The sequence below is a fragment of the Hyperolius riggenbachi genome, chromosome 2 (assembly GCF_040937935.1).
Source record: "Hyperolius riggenbachi isolate aHypRig1 chromosome 2, aHypRig1.pri, whole genome shotgun sequence".
Lineage (NCBI taxonomy): Eukaryota > Metazoa > Chordata > Amphibia > Anura > Hyperoliidae > Hyperolius > Hyperolius riggenbachi.
The window spans coordinates 344449014-344468569 of NC_090647.1; the positions used below are offsets into that span (position 1 = coordinate 344449014).

Genomic DNA, 19556 nt, shown 5'->3' on the forward strand with positions numbered 1-19556 from the left:
GGGGTTTGGGATAGCAACAGAGGCTGGGCTCTATAGGCAGATCCAGCCTCTGTATGCAGATAACATTCTTTAAACACACCTCGGGTTCTCTTTAAGTGGTTAAGCAGGATAGTTTGGGGTAACTTTAAAAACAGAGTAAAGAAGCACTTGGGGTTACTGGTTGATAAGTTAAGTAGCCGTATACAATGCCATGCAATGGTAACTTAACTTCTTAGCAGCATTAAACAAGATACCTCGTCTGAAGCTGCTTGTGTAACAAACCTCTAACGGGATAACTGGTTTGGTGCCTGGGAGCAAGAAGCTTTATTTACCTGATCTGTGCGGCTTCTTTTGCTCCACTGGTGGCTCTGTAGTTTCGGCAGGTCCTCTATGACATGTGATCAGGATCCAGGAAACCGTGTTAGCGTTACAGCGCCACACGGTGGTGGAAGAGGGGTGATGGAAGAGACTCTTCCATCACTTGTGAGGCCTGGAATATGGGTTACAGTTTTGGGGACCACACTATAGTAAGGACACAGACCTTCTAGAACAGGTACAATGACTGGCAACTAAAGTTATCAGAGGGATGGAAGGTCTCACTTACCAAGAAAGGTCAGACAAACTGGGCTTACTTGGCTTGGAAAAAAAATAAAAAAATAAATAAAAGACAGAGAGGTAACCTGATTAAAATGCCGGTAGGGTGGTTGAACACCTTGAAAACAGAACACAGACAACTGGAGCCCAAATAGCACAATATGTCATCCAATTGGAAGAGATAAAGAAAGGAGAATTTATACACAAAAGATAAGGTTGCATGAGGGGCAACCAACCACTTGAGGCAGGTGTAGATACTTAAAGAGAAACCGTAACCAAGAATTGAACTTCATGCCAATCCGTAGCAGATACCCCCTTTCCCCTGAGAAATCTATTCCTTTGCTCAAATGGATCATCAGGGGGCTTTGTATGGCTGATTTTGTTGCGAAACCCCTCCCACAGTGTGATGTCAGTGCCTCACAGAACTGAGGTAGTACTACTTACATCACACTGTGGGAGCCTTGTTGCAGTGTGGTAGACAGCGGTTTCCATCTGCCAAAAAAGCAAGCAGCTTTACTGCTTTCCAGGGATCAGCTGGGATATATATATATATATATATATATATATATATATATATATATATATATATATATATATATATATATATATATATATATATATATATATATATATATATATATATATATATACATACATACATACATACATATATATATATATACATACATACATACATACATACATACATACATACATACATACATACATACATATATATATATAGCTTCAGGACATTGTTTATTTTCTCCTGGTTGAACACTTGGTTTTATTCATTCTGTGTTTTCAGAAGGGAGAGGAGATTCAATCCGTCAAGATGCTACTGTGAACTAGGGAGGTATCTGTATCTCCTATCAGCTTGTTATTTTTTGCATAAGGTACTCAGAAACGATATCTCAAATTATTAAATCTGCTGATTTATTTCAAAAACGAAAAATTGTTTGATTTAAAGATTTATTTAAGATTTGTGTTTTCAAGTTCTTCATTTGTGATGCAAAAGGTAAGCGAGACCAGGGGTGCAGCTAAGGTTTTGGTGGCCCCAAGCAGTCCATAACTTGAGGCCCCATCAACGAAAGAAGCGCCGCTTCTAAAAAACGGATAGCCACACCTCAAAACAAAGCGGTGTGGCCACATACTAGCAGTTTCTAGGCTAAATTGCACCCAGGGCGAGGCGTAAAAATGCACCCCCAACGTGGAGACAGGTATAGGTGCCCGCAGTATAGGTAGCCAGCTATAGGTCCCACCCCAGTATAGGTAGCCCATATAGTTGTCCCCCAGTATAGGTTAGATAGGTAGGTGCCCCTCCAGTATAGGTTAGATAGGTATATGCCCCCCCAGTATAGGTTAGATAGGTATATGCCCCCCCAGTATAGGTTAGATAGGTATATGCCCCCCCCAGTATAGGTTAGATAGGTATATGCCCCCCCAGTATAGGTTAGATAGGTATATGCCCCCCCAGTATAGGTTAGATAGGTATATGCCCCCCCAGTATAGGTTAGATAGGTATATGCCCCCCCAGTATAGGTTAGATAGGTATATGCCCCCCCCAGTATAGGTTAGATAGGTATATGCCCCCCCCAGTATAGGTTAGATAGGTATATGCCCCCCCAGTATAGGTTAGATAGGTATATGCCCCCCAGTATAGGTTACATAGGTATATGCCCCCAGTATAGGTTACATAGGTATATGCCCCCAGTATAGCTTACATAGGTATATGCCCCCAGTATAGGTTACATAGGTATATGCCCCCAGTATAGGTTACATAGGTATATGCATCCAGTATAGCTTAGATAGGTATATGCCCCCAGTATGTGCTCAGCAGCGGGGGGGGGGGGGGGAACAGGAAGTAGATAGAAGCTGGCAGGATCGAGGAAGGCAAATGGGAAATTCTCCCTGCCTCTCCGCCTGGTGCCCGCCGCCAGCAGCATAGTGAGGCCCCCTGCAGGGGTGTGCCTCGCCTGTATGCTGGCGGCGCCCCTGAGCGAGACATTCTAATGTGGTTTTATAGACCTATGTACACACCTCCTTCATCATCGACGTGGATGAAGACCAAATCGTTGTTTGCTGCCAAGACGGAGTAGAATTGTTCTTGTGTAACAGATGGGAGCTGAGCCTCGTTCCACGTATCACCATAGTCTTGTGAAACATGGATCTTTCTCTTCACTCTGTCCTGTAGTGGTTACATACAAATATTGCTATAAGCATTTTCATTTTATACAGTCATGGCTGAAAAATTGTTGACACCCCAGAAATTTTTCCAGAAAATCAAGTATTTCTTTCAGAAAAGTATTGCAGTAACACGTTTTGCTATACAAGTTTATTCCCTTGATGTGTACTGGAACAAAACAAAAAGGGAGGGAAAAAAAACTAATTTAACATAAGAAGGTCACAGAAAACTCCAAAAATGGGCTGGACAAAAATTATTGGCACGCTTTAAAAATTATGGATTAATAAAATGGTTTTAAGCATGTGATACTCCTTTAAGCTTGCCTGGGGCAAGTAACAGCTGACACACCTGAAAGCAGATAAAAAGGAGAGAAGTACCATAGACCTGACGATTATGGGCAGATGCGACAAAGAAATTTATCTCTAATCGAATCTGATTAGAGATAAAATTTGTCTCTTGTCGAAGCTGCCCATATACTACAGGCAGATTCCTGTCCGATTTCAGCATGAAATCTTCAGGGAATCGGTTGAGCCTGCTGCATCCGCACCACCGTCCCCAATGCATAAATGTGCTCCCCCAGTTTGTGCATTTATACATTACCTGTCCTGTAGCAGCCTCCGCGCAGTGACCATCCATCTTGCCAGGTTCTAACAGCTGCATACACACTAGCGGTGCATGGCATCTGTCACCACATTTATGCATTGCGGTGGGGGTTTTCATCATTTTGTCGCTCGCCGACATATTGCAGCATGCGCGATGGACAAGGTGACCAATTTACGTCCCGAAATTGGTCACTGTCAGTCGAGCATGCACTTGGCGGCATCGATTTCCATTCGATAACAATAGTCCAATTGGATGATCGATCAGCCGCCAAGTTGCCTGATGTATGGAAACATTTAGTCTTTGCATTGTGTGTCTGTGTGTGCCACACTAAGCATGGACAACAGAAAGAGGAGAAGAGAATTGTCTGAGGACTTGAGAACCAAAATTATGGAAAAATATTAACAATGTCAAGGTTACAAGTCAATCTACAGAGATCTAGATTTGCCTTTGTCCAGTGCGCAACATCATCAATAAGATTGCAGCCCATGGCACTGTAGCTAAGCTCCGTGGACGGAAGAGAAAAATTGATGAAAGGTTGCAATGAAGGATAGAGGAGGATGGAAGATAAGCAGCCCCAAACAAGTTCCAAAGAAATTCAAGCTCTCCTGCAGGCTCAGGGAGCATGATTGTCAACGCAAACTATCCGTCTACATTTACATGAAATGGCAGATAACCCCACTGCTGACACAGAGATAAAAAAAAAGCAAGACTAAAGTTTGCCAAAATTACTTGAGTAAGCCAAACTCCTTCTGGGAAAATGTCTTGTGGACAGATGAGACCAAGATAGAGCTTTTTGGTAAAGCACATCATTCTACTGTTTACAGAAAATGGAATGAGGCCTACAAAGAAAATAACAGCACCTACAGTGAAATATGGGAGGTTCAGTGATGTTTTGGGATTGCTTTGCTGCCTCTGACACTGGGTGCCTTGAATGTGTGCCAGGCATCATGAAATCTGGTGGCAACAAAGCGCTGTAAAGTTCTGAAGTGGCCCGCAATGAGTCCAGATCTAAATCCCATTGAACACCTGTGGAGAGATCTTAAAATTGCTGTTGGGAAAAGGCTCCCTTCCAAAAAACGAGATCTGGAGCAGTTTGCAAAAGGTGTGGTCCAAAATTCCAGGCGAGAGGTGTACGAACAGGGCCGGCCTTTGACCTGAGCGACCAGTGCGATCGCTCAGGGCGCCGGCTTCCAGGGGGCGCTCCTGCCTCCTGGCCACATGTGTCCTAATGGAAGATGCGCACCCCGGCTGGGTCCGTCTAGCCCCGCCCCCTGGTGCCGCTGGTGGGGGTGATGGCTGGGGAGCAAACATGCGATGATGGAGGGGGGAGCCGCAGCCCGACCTCTCCCTCCCTTCCTCTCCGGGCGCTCTCCGTGCTCCCCCCTCCGATGAAGACTGCAGCAGGAAGCTAATTCAAAGAGAACAACTCACCTCCCTGGTTTCGATCGCCGGCGCCTCTCACTTGCCGCTGCTGGTCTCCTCTTCTACATTAGTTACTGATACACACTAAACTTCCTGTGGAAGTTTAGCGTGTATCAGTAACTAATGTAGAAGAGGAGACCAGCGGCAAGTGAGAGGCGCCGGCGATCGGAACCAGGGAGGTGAGTTGTTCTCTTTGAATTAGCTTCCTGCTGCAGTCTTCATCGGAGGGGGGAGCACGGAGAGCGCCCGGACAGGAAGGGAGGGAGAGGTCGGGCTGCCCTCCCCGCGGCTCCCCCTCCACTATGAGGGGAGGGTACCTACCTAACTAACCTATACTGGGGGCACCTACCTATCTAACGTATACTGGGGGCAGCTACCTATCTAACCTATACTGTGGGGCACCTACCTATCTAACCTATACTGGGGGCAGCTACCTATCTAGCCAATACTGGGGGCACCTACCTATCTAGCCAATACTGGGGGCACCTACCTATCTAGCCAATACTGAGGGCACCTACCTATCTAGCCAATACTGGGGGCACCTACCTATCTAACCTATACTGGGGGGCAGCTACCTATCTAACCTATACTGGGGGGCAGCTACCTATCTAACCTATACTGGGGGCATCTACCTATCTAACCTATACTGGGGGCATCTACCTATCTAACCTATACTGGGGGCATCTACCTATCTAGCCAATACTGGGGGCAGCTACCTATCTAGCCAATACTGGGGGCACCTACCTATCTAACCTATACTGGGGCAGCTACCTATCTAACCTATACTGGGGAGCACCTACCTATCTAACCTATACTGGGGGCAGCTACCTATCTAGCCAATACTGGGGGCACCTACCTATCTAACCTATACTGGGGGCACATACCTATCTAACCTATACTGGGGGGCAGCTACCTATCTAACCTGTACTGGGGGCACCTACCTATCTAAACTATAGCTGGGACAAATGCCTATCTAACCTATACTGGGGCAAGTATACTGGCTACCTATACTGGGGGCACCTACCTGGCTACCTTTACTGGGTCACCTATGCCTGGCTACCTATACTGGGGGCACTTATAGCTATATGTCAGGAATCAGGATGGACAGAGGAGTGCTGAACTTCAGGCTGCTGCAGAGAACCGCGCAGCAGGTGTGCCACTCAGCCCTGTGACAATGTCCTGAGTGACGACGAGTCCTGCTCCCAGAATCATGGCACCTACACTGGCACTAAGTCTGCAGACTGTTCTGCAGACAGTAAGAAGAGAAGACTGACCAGCAAAAAGTAAGGCTCCCCAACCTCCCTACGCTAAAGGGGGAATATGCTTATGCTGCTAGATACACTAATGTGGGGGGGGGTTTGCTGCCTAAATACACTAAAAGGGGATCTGCGACTGCAAGACTAGTAGCCTAAGCCTATATACACTAAGGGGGGATCTGGCAGATCATCCCCCTTAGTGTATATAGGCTACTAGTCTTGTATATGTAGGCAGATCCCCCCCCTTTAGTGTATATAGGCTTAGGTGCCTAGTCTTGCAGTCGCAGATCCCCTTTTAGTGTATTTAGGCAGCAGATCCCCCGACCCCGCCCATTAGTGTATGTGTGTGGTGCGCTCACACGCGAAGAGGATGAATGTGGGGGGGGGGGGGGGGGGGCACCAAAATCTGGTTACGCTAAGGGCGCTGTGAAACCTAAGGCCGGCCCTGTGTACGAAGCTTATTGATGGTTCTAGTAAGTGACCGATTTCAGGGGGGGGGGGTTCCTCCAAAGGTGTGCAACCAAATATTAAGTTAACCAATTCAGCCTTCAGTCGTTTTTCACCTTATGCATCCGAACGATTTTCACCTCCTATACATTCGCCAATTACTTTTGTTTTTTTCCCGTCACCAATTAGGCTTTCTTTGGGTGGTACATTTTGCTAAGACTATGTTCCCATTCATTGATCTCTAGGCTAACGGGGGGGGGGGGGGGGGTTTTCATGGGGGCGCACCTGCGCGATCGCGCGCAGCAGCAGCCTTTTGGACATGACAGTCACATGCAAAAGGCTAAAATAGTTAAGCGTGCCAATAATTTTGTCCAGACCATTTTTGGAGTTTTGTGTGACATTATGTCCCATTTGCTTTTTCCCCCCTCCTTTTTTTCTTTTGTTCCAATACACACAAAGGGAATAAACAGGAGTATAGCAAAACATGTGTTACTGCAATAGTTTTCTGTGAGAAATTCTTGATTTTCTGGAAAAAATGTCTGGGGTGCCAACAATTTTGCCCATGACTAACTACTAAACTATAGCCATCTCTTTCAATGAATTCTAAGGTTTTCCTTCTAAAATGCATCTTTACTTACCTCCTCCATAACAGAAGCCAGCAGGAAACGGCTCCATAACCCAAAGGAGTGCACATGCTCTTTTAGCACCTTGAATGTTTTACCATAGTCAGAAGTCCTCTTCATAGTAAGTGACCACACTGCTCCAGTCCAGTCAGCTTTAAAACAAAGAAAATGTATCTGCATTCTTTCATAGGGGAAAAATAAATAAAAAAATAATCAATCTGCTGCCCATAGGTTACTTACAACACGATTCATTGCCCAATGTCGTGGTGAATAAAATCTGATTTCTGGATCCCCTTAAAAGGAAAAATAAAAAGATGTATTAAAAGATAAAATAGCACAGGGATTTGGCATTGTTGGCGACTAAATTGCCACTTCCTCACCATTTGGCAGAGCACACAGACTTATGGATCGGTGTCCATTTTATTCCAAAGTCTTCAGATATCCACAGGTCATACTATAAAGAAGGGTGTAAAGATAGGGAATTATTATAAAGCCCATCATGTATAATAGACACTTAGGCCTGGTGCACACCAAAAAACGCTAGCAGATCCGCAAAATGCTAGCAGATTTTGAAACGCTTTTTCTTCTTTATGTAGCGTTTCAGCTAGCATTTTGTGGTTTTGTGAAGCGTTTTTGGTGTAGTAGATTTCATGTATTGTTACAGTAAAGCTGTTACTGAACTGCAGCAGCCCGGGAGTATGCGTTTCTGCAAAACGCCTCCCGCTCTGGTGTGCACCAGCCCATTGAAATACATTACCCTAGCGGATCCGCACCCGCAAGCGGATCACAAACCGCAGCAGAACCGCTCTGGTGTGCACTAGGCCTTAGAAGATTAAGGTGTTGGCATTGGCAGCTTTTGTATACTGATGTTCCCAAAATACAAATGGCTACAAGGTGCCTGTCAGTATCTTTACTGTATTTCACATCCTTTGTTCTGCCCCATGGACATGACCCTCATCTCAGGTGCACAATAAATAGAGGACTGACTTTCCGAATTTGTAATGAGTAATGTGACCCTAATTTGCATGAAGCTACAGACACTACACTGGCAGTTCCCTAAGGCCTGATTTGCATTGGCATAAAAAAATAAAATAAAAAAAAAGTCTCAATATATGGAAACCAGCATATATAGAATGTGTCTTGGGGCAATATGCTCTACAAGGCTACTTGGGCTTGTAGTAGAAACTGTCCACCCACCTGGCCTCAAAGTTAAAAGAATTCTGCATATATTTTACAGTGCACGACCTGTACATGAATTCTCAGCAATGAACTTGTATTACCAGAATTCAAAATATTCGATCAATATCAATGTAGGCAAGCATCCTGAAAAATCCCATCAACCAGATCGGGAAAAAAAAAAAAAAAAGTGAATTATTCCTTTGTGTACAGGTGTGTCCACCTTCTCCCAAGATGCAAGGCATTGCTGGTAGGATATATCTAATCTGGTTCAATGTGTAAATCTGGCCACCAACGGTCCAATTTCTAGCAAAAAAACATTGACCGATCAGAAATTCTGATCGGATTGGTTGTAAATAATCTCCATTGATAGGCACAATCCATTACAAACTATTATAAAAATAGTCGTCCGATTAGATTTTCATCAAATCAAAATTTGGATTTTCTTGTTGACTGTGATAGATGGGAAGCAAAGATTGGTTCGTTGATGGTGTAGACACTATTGGCTGCTCTCTGTGTTCCATTTTTGTCTCTTCTGCAAGTCACCGACATTTTACTATGTCCTAACCCTACTCTCACACAGAACTCTCCCTCTACCAATTCCTAACCCTAAGACTTCCCTCTACTAGCACCCAACAATTTACACCTCAGTATAGGTAGGTAGCTAGCCAGTTATAGTTGCCCCAGTAGATAGTTAGGCATGTAGGTGCCCCCAGTAGATAGTATAGTTGCCCCAGTACAGGTGGTAGCATAGCCAGATAGGTAGTCTCCACCCCCCACGGCTGCTAATAGTCTTACCTTCTCGGCAGCCACTTCCTCTATAACAGTCCCCGGCCCCTTGCATCACACCACACAGACCACAGATCAGAGCGACTTGCTGCGCTGCTGTGACAGGAGAGTGGCTCCCGTAGCAGCGCATATACAGGAAGTACTTACTTCCTGTATATGCGCTGATAGGTGAGCCGCTGTCCTGTCACAGCGGCACAGTGGGTCACTCTGATGTCTGTAGCAGCGGCATGCAAGGGGCCGGGGACTGTTCTAGAGGAAGCGGACGCAAAGAAGGTAAGACATTCGGCTGCCGCAGGGAGAGAGGCGGGCGAGATGTCGCTCCAATGCCCATGACGCCTGACGCAAAAGTTTCATGGGACGGAAAGTGCTGTGCAACAACCCCATCAGCACCTTCCATGTCAATGACTGGCCCATAACTACCTGGTAGACTTAACTCGCTCCTCGATCTAGAATGTTCCCTGCTTGGCTTTAGGGATGGATCTAATACTAACTCCATTCTAACAGAACTTCCTGTAATTTTGCCTGCTTCCTCTTCTTTATACTACATTTCTTTTTATGAATACTTTGGGACTGTTAAATAAATATGATCTATAGATCTGGGAAGTGGTAATGTAAAAGGAGGTCTAACTGTGTCTAAGCAATAGTCTGCCCTTTGAAATGGGAATCTGACAGCCCAACGTGCATAAATAAGCAAAGTACAAACAAACCTGCCAGTATCCAAGAGGGATGATGCGCGTCCATTTCTTAAGCAAAAATCGCCCTTCAGAGGTTCACGTGTGCATGGTTCTGTATGACTGACTGAGGTCGACCTTTTTGTCCCTAGCAATCTTTATGGATTTTAATGTGTATTGTCCCTAGGGGAGATGTCCCACACTTAAGCATGTATCAATAAAAAGGGTTTTTTTCATTTTTTTAATACATTTTCCAACCGGTTTGAGAGGCTCATTTCTAAATATCCTTGATTGGTTGAGCCCTCTCCCTCTTTTTTCATTACTATTTAGTATATGAGGCGCTCATTGTGGTGGTTGAGATAAAACTGTATCAATTATGAGAGGACTGGATGTATTAATGGGAAAAGTACAAAAACCATATTAACTTTTGTCCTCAACGTACAAATATTCACTACTCACTGATAAGCTAAGGAGTAAAAGATGATCAGGATTTTCAGGGTTGTAGGATACAGGTCTCAGTGGGTGAAAAGGCAAATCAGTTTCGATAAAGGTCTTTGCAAAGTCTGATGATCTATAGACACGACCTCCGCTGCTCCCTCCAGACACATCAGCAACCAGAACAACCTTTACAGAAGGCACAAAAAACACAATTAGGGGGTTTCTCCCAAGGCAGAAAAACAAAGTGTATAGAAGCTTGATGTAAGGTCTCTCTCCACAAGGGTTACCAGTATTTAATACCGTCAGCTGAAAGGGGGTGAACTTAACGCAGCTGCTCTCTTGCACTGGCCCGGTGCTTGTTAGCGCTTGTACTGGCAGTAGTCAGGCAACCCTCCCCCATGGAGTCGCATCTGAGCGTGGCTGCAGAAGTGCACAATTTGACATGTCACAGTTCTCTACCTCTGGGTAACACCACCACCTGCCATTCAGTTGCACTTGAATGGCATTTGTGGGTGGCAGACGGGGAGCTAAACCTGTCTGAAAGAGGCCTCAAAGATTCCCATACATCTAGCAACTTGGCAGACGGGCGACCATTTGATTCGATAATTATTATGGAATATGATGAAAATCGGTGCCAAGTGCGGATCAATGATGTGACCAATCTCAGGCCAAGTATATCGATCGGACATGCTGCAAGAGGTCGGGCAGTCGTAGTCAATTAGGTGCGCAGCGGTAATGATGAGCGATAATCGACGAACGCAATGAAACCCCTGGGGCGGTTTCCCCTAGTGTATAAATGTACATGTAGAGGTGTGCATTTATACATTACCTGTCTTGAGTCCCAGTGCCCATCATTCTTTCAAATCCGCCACTCTTCCATTAGCCCTATACACGCCACGTCACACACACAAGCACCATCCTGGTAATGTGTATAGGGCTAATGGAAGAGTGGTGGATTCGGAAAATGAATGAGCAGCGCGACAGGACAGGTAATGTATAAATGCACACATCTACATGTACGTTTATACACTAGAACAGTGGCGAGATCAGCCAATTCCCAAGAGATTTCATGCTGAAATTGATAGAGAATCGGCCTGCGGTGTATGGGCAGCTGCCAGATCTCTCTCTAATCAGATTCGATCAGAGAGGAAGATTTGTCTCTTGGTCGAATATGCCCATTATCGACTGATGTATGGCTACCTTTAATGTCCTTCAGTACGATTCTAGACATTTGTTTTTTACTGGTCAGCTTTTGTACTAATCATCCACCCTACACAAAGATTAGCAGGCATGTTTAATAATAAATACTATCAAAAAGCTTATGGATGGGCCTCAGGGAGGTGATGTAATAATAATAATAATAATAATAATAATAATAATAATAATAATAATAAATAAGCTAACATTTGTATAGTGCTTTTCACCTGTTGGACCCAAGGCACTTGAGAGCTGTAGCCACAAAGACGCTTAATAGGCCACTCTGCAGCGTTAGGGAGCCTTGCCCAAGGATTCCTTACTATATAGGTATGGATGAAAACACTGGTCTCATACGTCAAAGGTGGGGTCTTTGACCAGTACACTATCCAGCAACTCACTGATCTTCCCATATATCATACTTCTTCCACTAAAAAGGAAAATTATACTGGCCCACCAATACAGCTTTTCCTAAAATACTCTTGATTTGTGTTTATAATGGGACACGTAAACTTACTCTTCCAGAATTCTCAGGACCAAGACCCATACCAAACTCTGTGCGAATATAGGAGTCATTTATGAGAGCTGTTATTTCCTGGAAATTCTTTCCATAGTCCGTGCTAGAAAAAGGAAAATGAAGGAAGCAGTATAAATTAATGGTCACTTTGATGTCAATTTCAATGGACAAAGTTTGACCATTTCACATCTAGACCTATGATCATGAATGCAGCAGCCAGAATTATCCACTGTTCCCATCGCTCCACCATAGCGGATCCCCTCCTAGAATCCCTCCACTGGCTTCCTATCCAGTCCAGAATCAGATTCAAGATACTGTGTCTGACCTACAAATCTGTCCACAAAACCTGTCCAACCTACATTTCCGATCTTACTTAGAGGTACACACCTAGCCGCTCACTCCGCTCTTCCAATGAACTTCGTCTAACCGCCCCCCGCATCACCCAGTCCCATGCACGCCTCCCGGACTTCTCAAGAGCTGCTCCAACACTATGGAACTCCCTACCTCCACCCAGTAGGGCAGCCCCCTCCTTCAACATCTTCAAGAAAGCCCTCAAAACTCACCTTTCACTCTGGCCTACTACCCCTCACAAGTGCTCTAAACCCACAGCTTAACTCTGGTCTCCTGCCTCTCGTGTCCCTACCTCTCCCTTTAGATTGTAAGCCTTTGGGCAGGGTCCTCCTCCTTTTATGTCCAACGTGATCATGCACCTCCATTACTGTGAACCCATGCTATGCATCTGAGTGAACCTAACTTGCCTAAACTCCATGCTCCATCCAGTGACTGACTAAGCATTACCTTGTACTCATACTGTGCTGCATGATCTGATGTTTCTTGTATTCAGGTATTGTCATTTTGCTGTATGTCACCCCTAAATATTGTATGTATCCCTATTTATTGTCCAGCGCTGCGTAATATGTTGGCCCTTTATAAATACAATAAATTAATAAATAAATAGACCTAGTTTCCCCCTTTATGGACCAGAGTAGTTTTAGAGGTTTTAGCTATGTCCCCAATTTTATCAGCAATAACTTTATCCTGTTAAACTAAATTGTGTTACCTGGCACATGTTGTAAATTTGTGTCTGTCTTATTAGAATCTCCCAATAAAATATGGTTTGAAAGAAAAAAAATAAAAATATAGAGACACACACACACACACACACACACACACACACACACACGTGTTTTAGGCCTTAAGCTGCAGGCACGATGTATGGTGAGGATATCAGATTTTGAAGTGAATGTGTATTTTTTTTTTTTTTTTTTAATAGTACACCCTGTAAAATATCGTCATGCTTTGTAAAATTGGTGCTCAATTGCCTTTAAGGGCCTGTCTCCACTAGTTCTGTGCATCAGTCTTTCTGGAGGAGTTGACAGTTTTGCATTGGGCAGCATGGTGGTGAAGTGGTTAGCGCTCTCGCCTTGCAGTGCTGGATTCCCGGTTCGAATCCCAGCCAGGGCAACATCTGCAATGAATTTGTATGTTCTCCCCAGTCTCTGTAGGTTTCCTCCGGGCACACTTGTTTCCTCCCACATCCCATACAGACAAGTTAATTGGCTTCTCCCTAAATTGGCCCTGGACTATGATACATTCATTACAGGATACATACATAGACATGACAATGTTAGGGATTAGATTGTGAGCTCCTCTAAGGGACAGTTAACTGACAAGACAATATACTCTGTACAGCGCTGCAGAAGACGTCAGCGCTATATAAAGTGTGAACTAGCCCATTGATTACGGTAACAATGGTTGCAGTTTTTCTGTGTAGAAAAGACTCAGAAAAACTGACGCGTGGAGACAGGCCCTAACATGCTGTCGATACCACATGAGGAGGGGGCAGTGGCAAAAATAACAGTCATCACACCCCAGACTACCACAAAGGCCTTATAAATAGAGCAACTATTGTTGTCACTGTCACCTCCTCATTAACACATTGTGCATAACCATAGTCTAATATGACCAACAAGGTGTTGCATTTAAGATTTGGAGCTAGTGGCTGCAAAAAAGTTAGTGGCTGCAAATATGCATACAGAAAAGTACAGAAATGCATGAAGACTTTGTTCATGCTTATTCAATAGGTGCTCTGTTGTGTGTGCACACACGTGAGTCAGTGCAACCCTGTACAGTACCAGTGGTTGTTAGAATATTGTCAGCGTTTTTAGATTTTTACTAATGTTGAGTTTCTGCTTTAGATTATGATAGAGAGACCCATGTGGTCCCGAAACACTGATTTATGACCGATTTAAAATGGGAAAATAAACAGATTTCTTGTGACAGCTTTTTGAATAAAATGGAATATGAATGGAAAAAGGGCCTTAGAGGAAAAAATGTTCATTATGTGAATAACTGCTATAGCGTTTCTTCACAACGGTGGGACAGACCTCTACTGTCAAATAAGTAAACTCACCTTCTGTAAAGCTTTGACTGTGCAAATGTGACTAAAATCAGTGGAATCCGAAAAGTGGTCAGGACAAGAACAACCTGTTGAAAACAGAACACAGATTATCATCACAAAGAAGTGTACTGCAGTTTATTTCTATGAAAAGTGAAAATGTGTTTTAGTGGAGAAAGTAACTCATTTACTTTGGGAATGTGCCCTTCTAAAGATGGCATTTAGACTGCCATCAAACAATGTAGAGAAGGAGCACCACAAATGGTAGCAATCTTCGAATGTGCCCTGGTCAAGGTCTTAGTGTCCAGACAGACCTGCAGCAATCCCAAAAGCAAGTAGCACCGGCACCTCTCTTATCAATAGTATCAAAGCGCTTTTATTGTATCAAAACCGCATAGCAATGACTGACGCTGTTTCGGGACTCAGCCCTTTCTCAAACTGCAATAGCCTAAATACACACCCGTGCACAAAATCTTTAAATACACCCACCCCCAATAAAATCATCAATCGGTGTCCTGCTGGGTGGAGCCTATGTGGCGGACCTGATGGGGAACAGTTATCTTAATATGCAAACTAGCAGAGGCATCATCAAAGTATTTACCTGTCATCCATAGAAAAATTCAGCAAGCGCACATTCAAAGGAAGCCGCACGGAGGAGGAATACTATAGTGTGACGTCAGGCAACTTCCGCCCCATGCGCCGCTTGAACCAATCAGCGGCCGCTGGGATACCGGAAGTCCGCAGGCGTCCGTGGAGCGCATCTTCTTGCGTCCCACTTGTACCAAAACATCCGGCGCTCGCCGGAAGTTACATACACGCGTCTAGCTGGGTCACTGGTAGCCAGGCAACAAGCCTTGACATAAACTCCAGGGCCCAGTGTTAAATAAACAAACTGTCTCTGCATGTCACGGCCACAGCAGGGGGCACCCCGACACACATAAGCAGACATAAGCAAACAGACACCCCACCGCACACAACATGAGCGTGGACTGACAGGGCATGTTCCCATGCCTAGGATGCCATATGTGTGGAATGGTGATTAAGGGTAATACGTTTACCCATCCATCTCTGGGCACTCAGTATGTTCTCCAACAGCGTTATACATGTGACTCTAGCCACGTGGTCTACATGCTCAAGTGCCCGTGTGGCCTTGCGTATGTAGGCATGACTACCCAAAGACTAAAAACGTATTTTATCGCAAAAATCGACAATCCGTAACAAACTCAAGGGCCAATCGGTTTCAGAACATTTTACCACTCTGAGGCATTCAGTATCACAACTTAAGGTGGCCACACACGATACAATAAAATGATCCGATTTTACAGCAATTCGATAAATAAGATCGGATTTCCTGTAAAATCGAAAGCTTTTTCTTCATTCGACTGAAAAATCCGATCGGATTTCCCGTTTTTATTCGATAAAAGTTGAATGGGAGTGCTGGATTTTTCTGATCAATTTTTATGAAAATTGAATGGTGTGTGGTAGATTGCCAGTTTATTATTATATATATATACTCAAGCAATTTTCTCAGAGTTTCCAATCATTTTTATCATATTTGGGGAAAAATTGAACATAGGTGTGTGGTACATTGGTCAGATTTCTGAAATGCTACAATCAGTCAGAAAAATTGATTGCAATTCTTGAATTGAACAGATATTTTAAAAATTGTATGGTGTGTGGCCACCTTAAGAGTGATGGTGATCAATTCTGTTCCATTAAGTTGGCGGGGAGGTAATAGGGAGACTGCACTGCTTAGGCAGGAGGCGGCTTGGATTAGGAGGTTGGGAACTCTAGAACCAAAAGGATTGAATGGGGAATATGATTTGGGATTCTGTATACGGGCCTGATTATCTCTATGTATTACCATACGTGATTTATTACTTGCTATGATATAATTGGCTCCCGAATAAGAATGCATTAACCTGTCCACTAAGATGATTGATCAATTTACATATTTCCTAATATTAAATATTGTGCATTATTGTGTACCCCTGGGTTGTCGGTGTGGTTGGCCTGATGTGAGGTGAAGTATCCAAGTGTTTGCCTGTCATTTTACATTTTATTTTTTAATTTTTGATATTTTTTTTGCAACTCTCTGTATTTTTTGCAATTTTGAATTCTTCTTCATTTTTTAGTCATCTTTTCGGTTTTTTTTGTCCCTTTATTTTATGGCTCCAGTGGGTGACATCTGCGACCGCTATATCTATTTTAGACCTTGTCAGTCCGCGCTCATGTTGTGTGCAGTGGGGTGTCTATGTTTGCTTATGTCTGCTTATGTGTGTCGGGGTGCCCCCTGCTGTGGCCGTGACATGGAGAGACAGTTTGTTTATTTAACACTGGGCCCTGGTGTTTATGTCCAGGGTTGTTGCCTGGCTACCAGTGACCCAGCTAGACGCGTGTATGTAACTTCCGGCGAGCGCCGGATGTTTTGGTACAAGTGGGATGCAAAAAGATGCGCTCCACGGACGCCTGCGGACTTCCGGTATTCCAGCGGCCGCTGACTGGTTCAAGCGGCGCATGGGGCGGAAGTTGCCTGACGTCACACTATAGTATTCCTCCTCCGTGCGGCTTCCTTTGAGCGCGCGCTTGCTGAATTTTTCGATGGCTGACAGGTAAATAATTTGATGATGCCTCTGCTAGTTTGCATATTAAGATAACTGTTCCCCATCAGGTCCGCCACATAGGCTCCACCCAGCAGGACAACGATTGATGTTTTTATTGGGGGTGGGTGTATTTAAAGATTTTGTGCACGGGTGTGTATTTAGGCTATTGCAGTTTGAGAAAGGGCTGAGTCCCGAAACAGCGTCTGTCATTGCTATGCCGTTTTGATACAATAAAATAGCTTTGATACTATTGATAAGAGAGGTGCTGGTCCTACTTGCTTTTGGCATTTAGACTGCCAGCATCTACAATACTCAACTGAAGAAGAAGTACCATGTGTGGGGAAAAGATCTCCATTCCATGTGCATATCAGGTTAACTGTCCTCCAGAGGAGCTCATAATCTAATCTAAATAGTCACAGCATTTTATCCCTATTATGCTGGGCATAGACGAGTCGACCCGGCGGCTTGATTAGCCGCCGGATCGACTCCCGCCGCGTCCCCGCTCATCCCCGCGGGCGGGCGGATCGATCCCCGCTCCTCCCCATGGGTGCTCCTTATCTTCCTCTCGATTCCCCGCTATTGTCCGCTCGCGGGGAATCTATCCGGCGGGTCATCGGACCTGTCGGATATTATCAATCGAGCCATCAGCGGCTCGATTGATAAGGAAGAATCCTACCATGTATGCCCAGCATTACAGACTAAAAGCTGCATACATGTGCCCGATAACGAATGCCTCAGCCCATAATCTGGGGGGTGCACAGCAGCCCCTGAGGCTAGCAATCTGCTCGGTGGATCAACTTAGCCAAGCAACAGCCGATTGCTTTGTCCATGCCGCTCACCCCACCCATCGCATGCCGTCACATGCACGCACTCAGTCAGCTCTCCACTTCCCTGCATAGCAGCAGAACGCATCATCAGCCGTCCATATAGTCTGGCACAGCGATGTTGCCAGAGGGATCGGGTCCCGATCTGATGGGGAACATCAGTCACGCCTTAAAGGGAACCTAAGCTGAGAGGTATATGGATGTTTCCTTCTAAACAATACCAGTTGCTTGTCAGTCCTGCTATTTGGCTGGATTGGTGGCTTAATCACAAGCATGCAGCTAATCCAGTCTGACTTCAGTCAGAGCACCTGATCTGCATGCTCATTGAGGGGCTGTGGCTAAAAGTATTGGAGACAAAGGATCAGCAGGAGAAGGTAACTGGTATTATTTTAAAAAGGAAAAAATCCACATCCTTCTCAGTTTAGGTTCCCTTTAAGGCCAGCTTGGGGGGTGGCGGGCAGGAAAAAAAAAACCTTTTCCCTTAGCGTCATGCACAAACTCTGTGCAGATAGTTTCCTGGCACAAATTTCAACCCGGGACCCTAACACTGCAAGAGCAAGGCAAGAGTGCGATCCACCACACCATATGGTTATCCATGCAAAAATTTTAGGATATTCACAGCCTATAGACAATGTGCTCCATGGCACAGTCACTCGCGTTCCACATCACAGAATCATAGTTGCAACGCTGTGATGCCGAGCTTCTGACTTCTGACTCGAATATTAGTGCTTTTATGTTAGTATGTGCCAGAGAGATTTGTTCTCAGCTTTGCCATTGACATGGGTGTTAATGAACTATGATTGGAAAATATGTCAGTGCAGAATAGAGCAAAGGGGCCCAGCCCAAACCGCAAATGTGCTTCCCGCTGCACGTTTGCGGTTTTCTGAAGAGTTTCGGCCTCAATTTAAAGTATAGGAAAAACGCAAACCGCTCTGAAAAACGCTACTTCAGAGTGGTTTGCCAGACATTTTTGTTACAGAAGCTGTTCAGTAACAGCTTTTACTGTAACAATATGTGTAATCTGCTACACAAAAACGCACCCAAAACCCACTAGGTAGGTTTAGAAAAAGTCTCTAAACATGCCTAGAATCGCTCTGAAATCAGCTCCAAAAACCGCTAGCGTTTTTTGGATCTGCTAGCGGTTTTGGTGTGTACTGGGCCTTACTGACAGATGGGATATTCAAGTTTTTCTGTAACTGCTCTTCTGGAGTTCTCATGCACTACAATCTCTGGAGTTTACTCACAAATGGTATTTGTGAGTAAAAGTCCAGGGAGCAGAAGTTCTTCAGTCAGAAGCTCCTTGAAGAGACAGATCAAAGAATTTGCAGATTTGTTTGAGCTACTGGAAAGGCTACAGTGACTCTCAAAATCACTTCTATAACTGTGGTGAGCAGAAACACCTCTCAGAATGTACATTACATTAAACTACATTGGGCTAACCCTCTGTATAGTGAAAAATCAGAAAGGTAAGGCAGAAGTGCACAAAGGCTCACCAAAAGAGTTTAAAAACTAGGATGTACAAGTCTTAATTTCTGCTGAAGCACACAGATGGCAGGGCAAGAACTGGGCATAGACAGCATGAATATAACCTGCCTTAGGCCTGCAACCCACTATAAAAAAAAAACACTATCGCAAATCGCTACCGTTTTTTAATGAGCGGTTTGTAATCGATTTCATGAACGATTGCTGGTGATTTTGGTAGCATTAAAGAAAAAAAAAAAAAAAAAAAGTGTCAGCCTTTTGCCAGCGATAATGTAGCGATTCGCGTTTTTAATTCTGATTGGTCCTTGCAATTTTTTTTTTTTTTTTTTTTTTTTTTTTTTTTTTTTCTTACAGT

At 44.4% G+C, this 19556-nt stretch overlaps 1 protein-coding gene across 1 annotated transcript in view; it reads right to left on the reverse strand.

Moving 5' to 3' along the window:
* The window catches only part of SORT1 (sortilin 1), a 117473-nt gene that overhangs the window by 56313 nt on the left and 41604 nt on the right, over positions 1 to 19556 (reverse strand). The window contains exons 3-9 of the mRNA XM_068269510.1: positions 14308 to 14381; positions 11895 to 11997; positions 10205 to 10369; positions 7490 to 7563; positions 7350 to 7402; positions 7125 to 7261; positions 2614 to 2761 (exon numbers count right to left, since the gene is read on the reverse strand). Of these exons, the coding sequence (XP_068125611.1) occupies positions 2614 to 2761; positions 7125 to 7261; positions 7350 to 7402; positions 7490 to 7563; positions 10205 to 10369; positions 11895 to 11997; positions 14308 to 14381 (754 nt within the window). The remainder of the gene's footprint in view (positions 1 to 2613; positions 2762 to 7124; positions 7262 to 7349; positions 7403 to 7489; positions 7564 to 10204; positions 10370 to 11894; positions 11998 to 14307; positions 14382 to 19556) is intronic.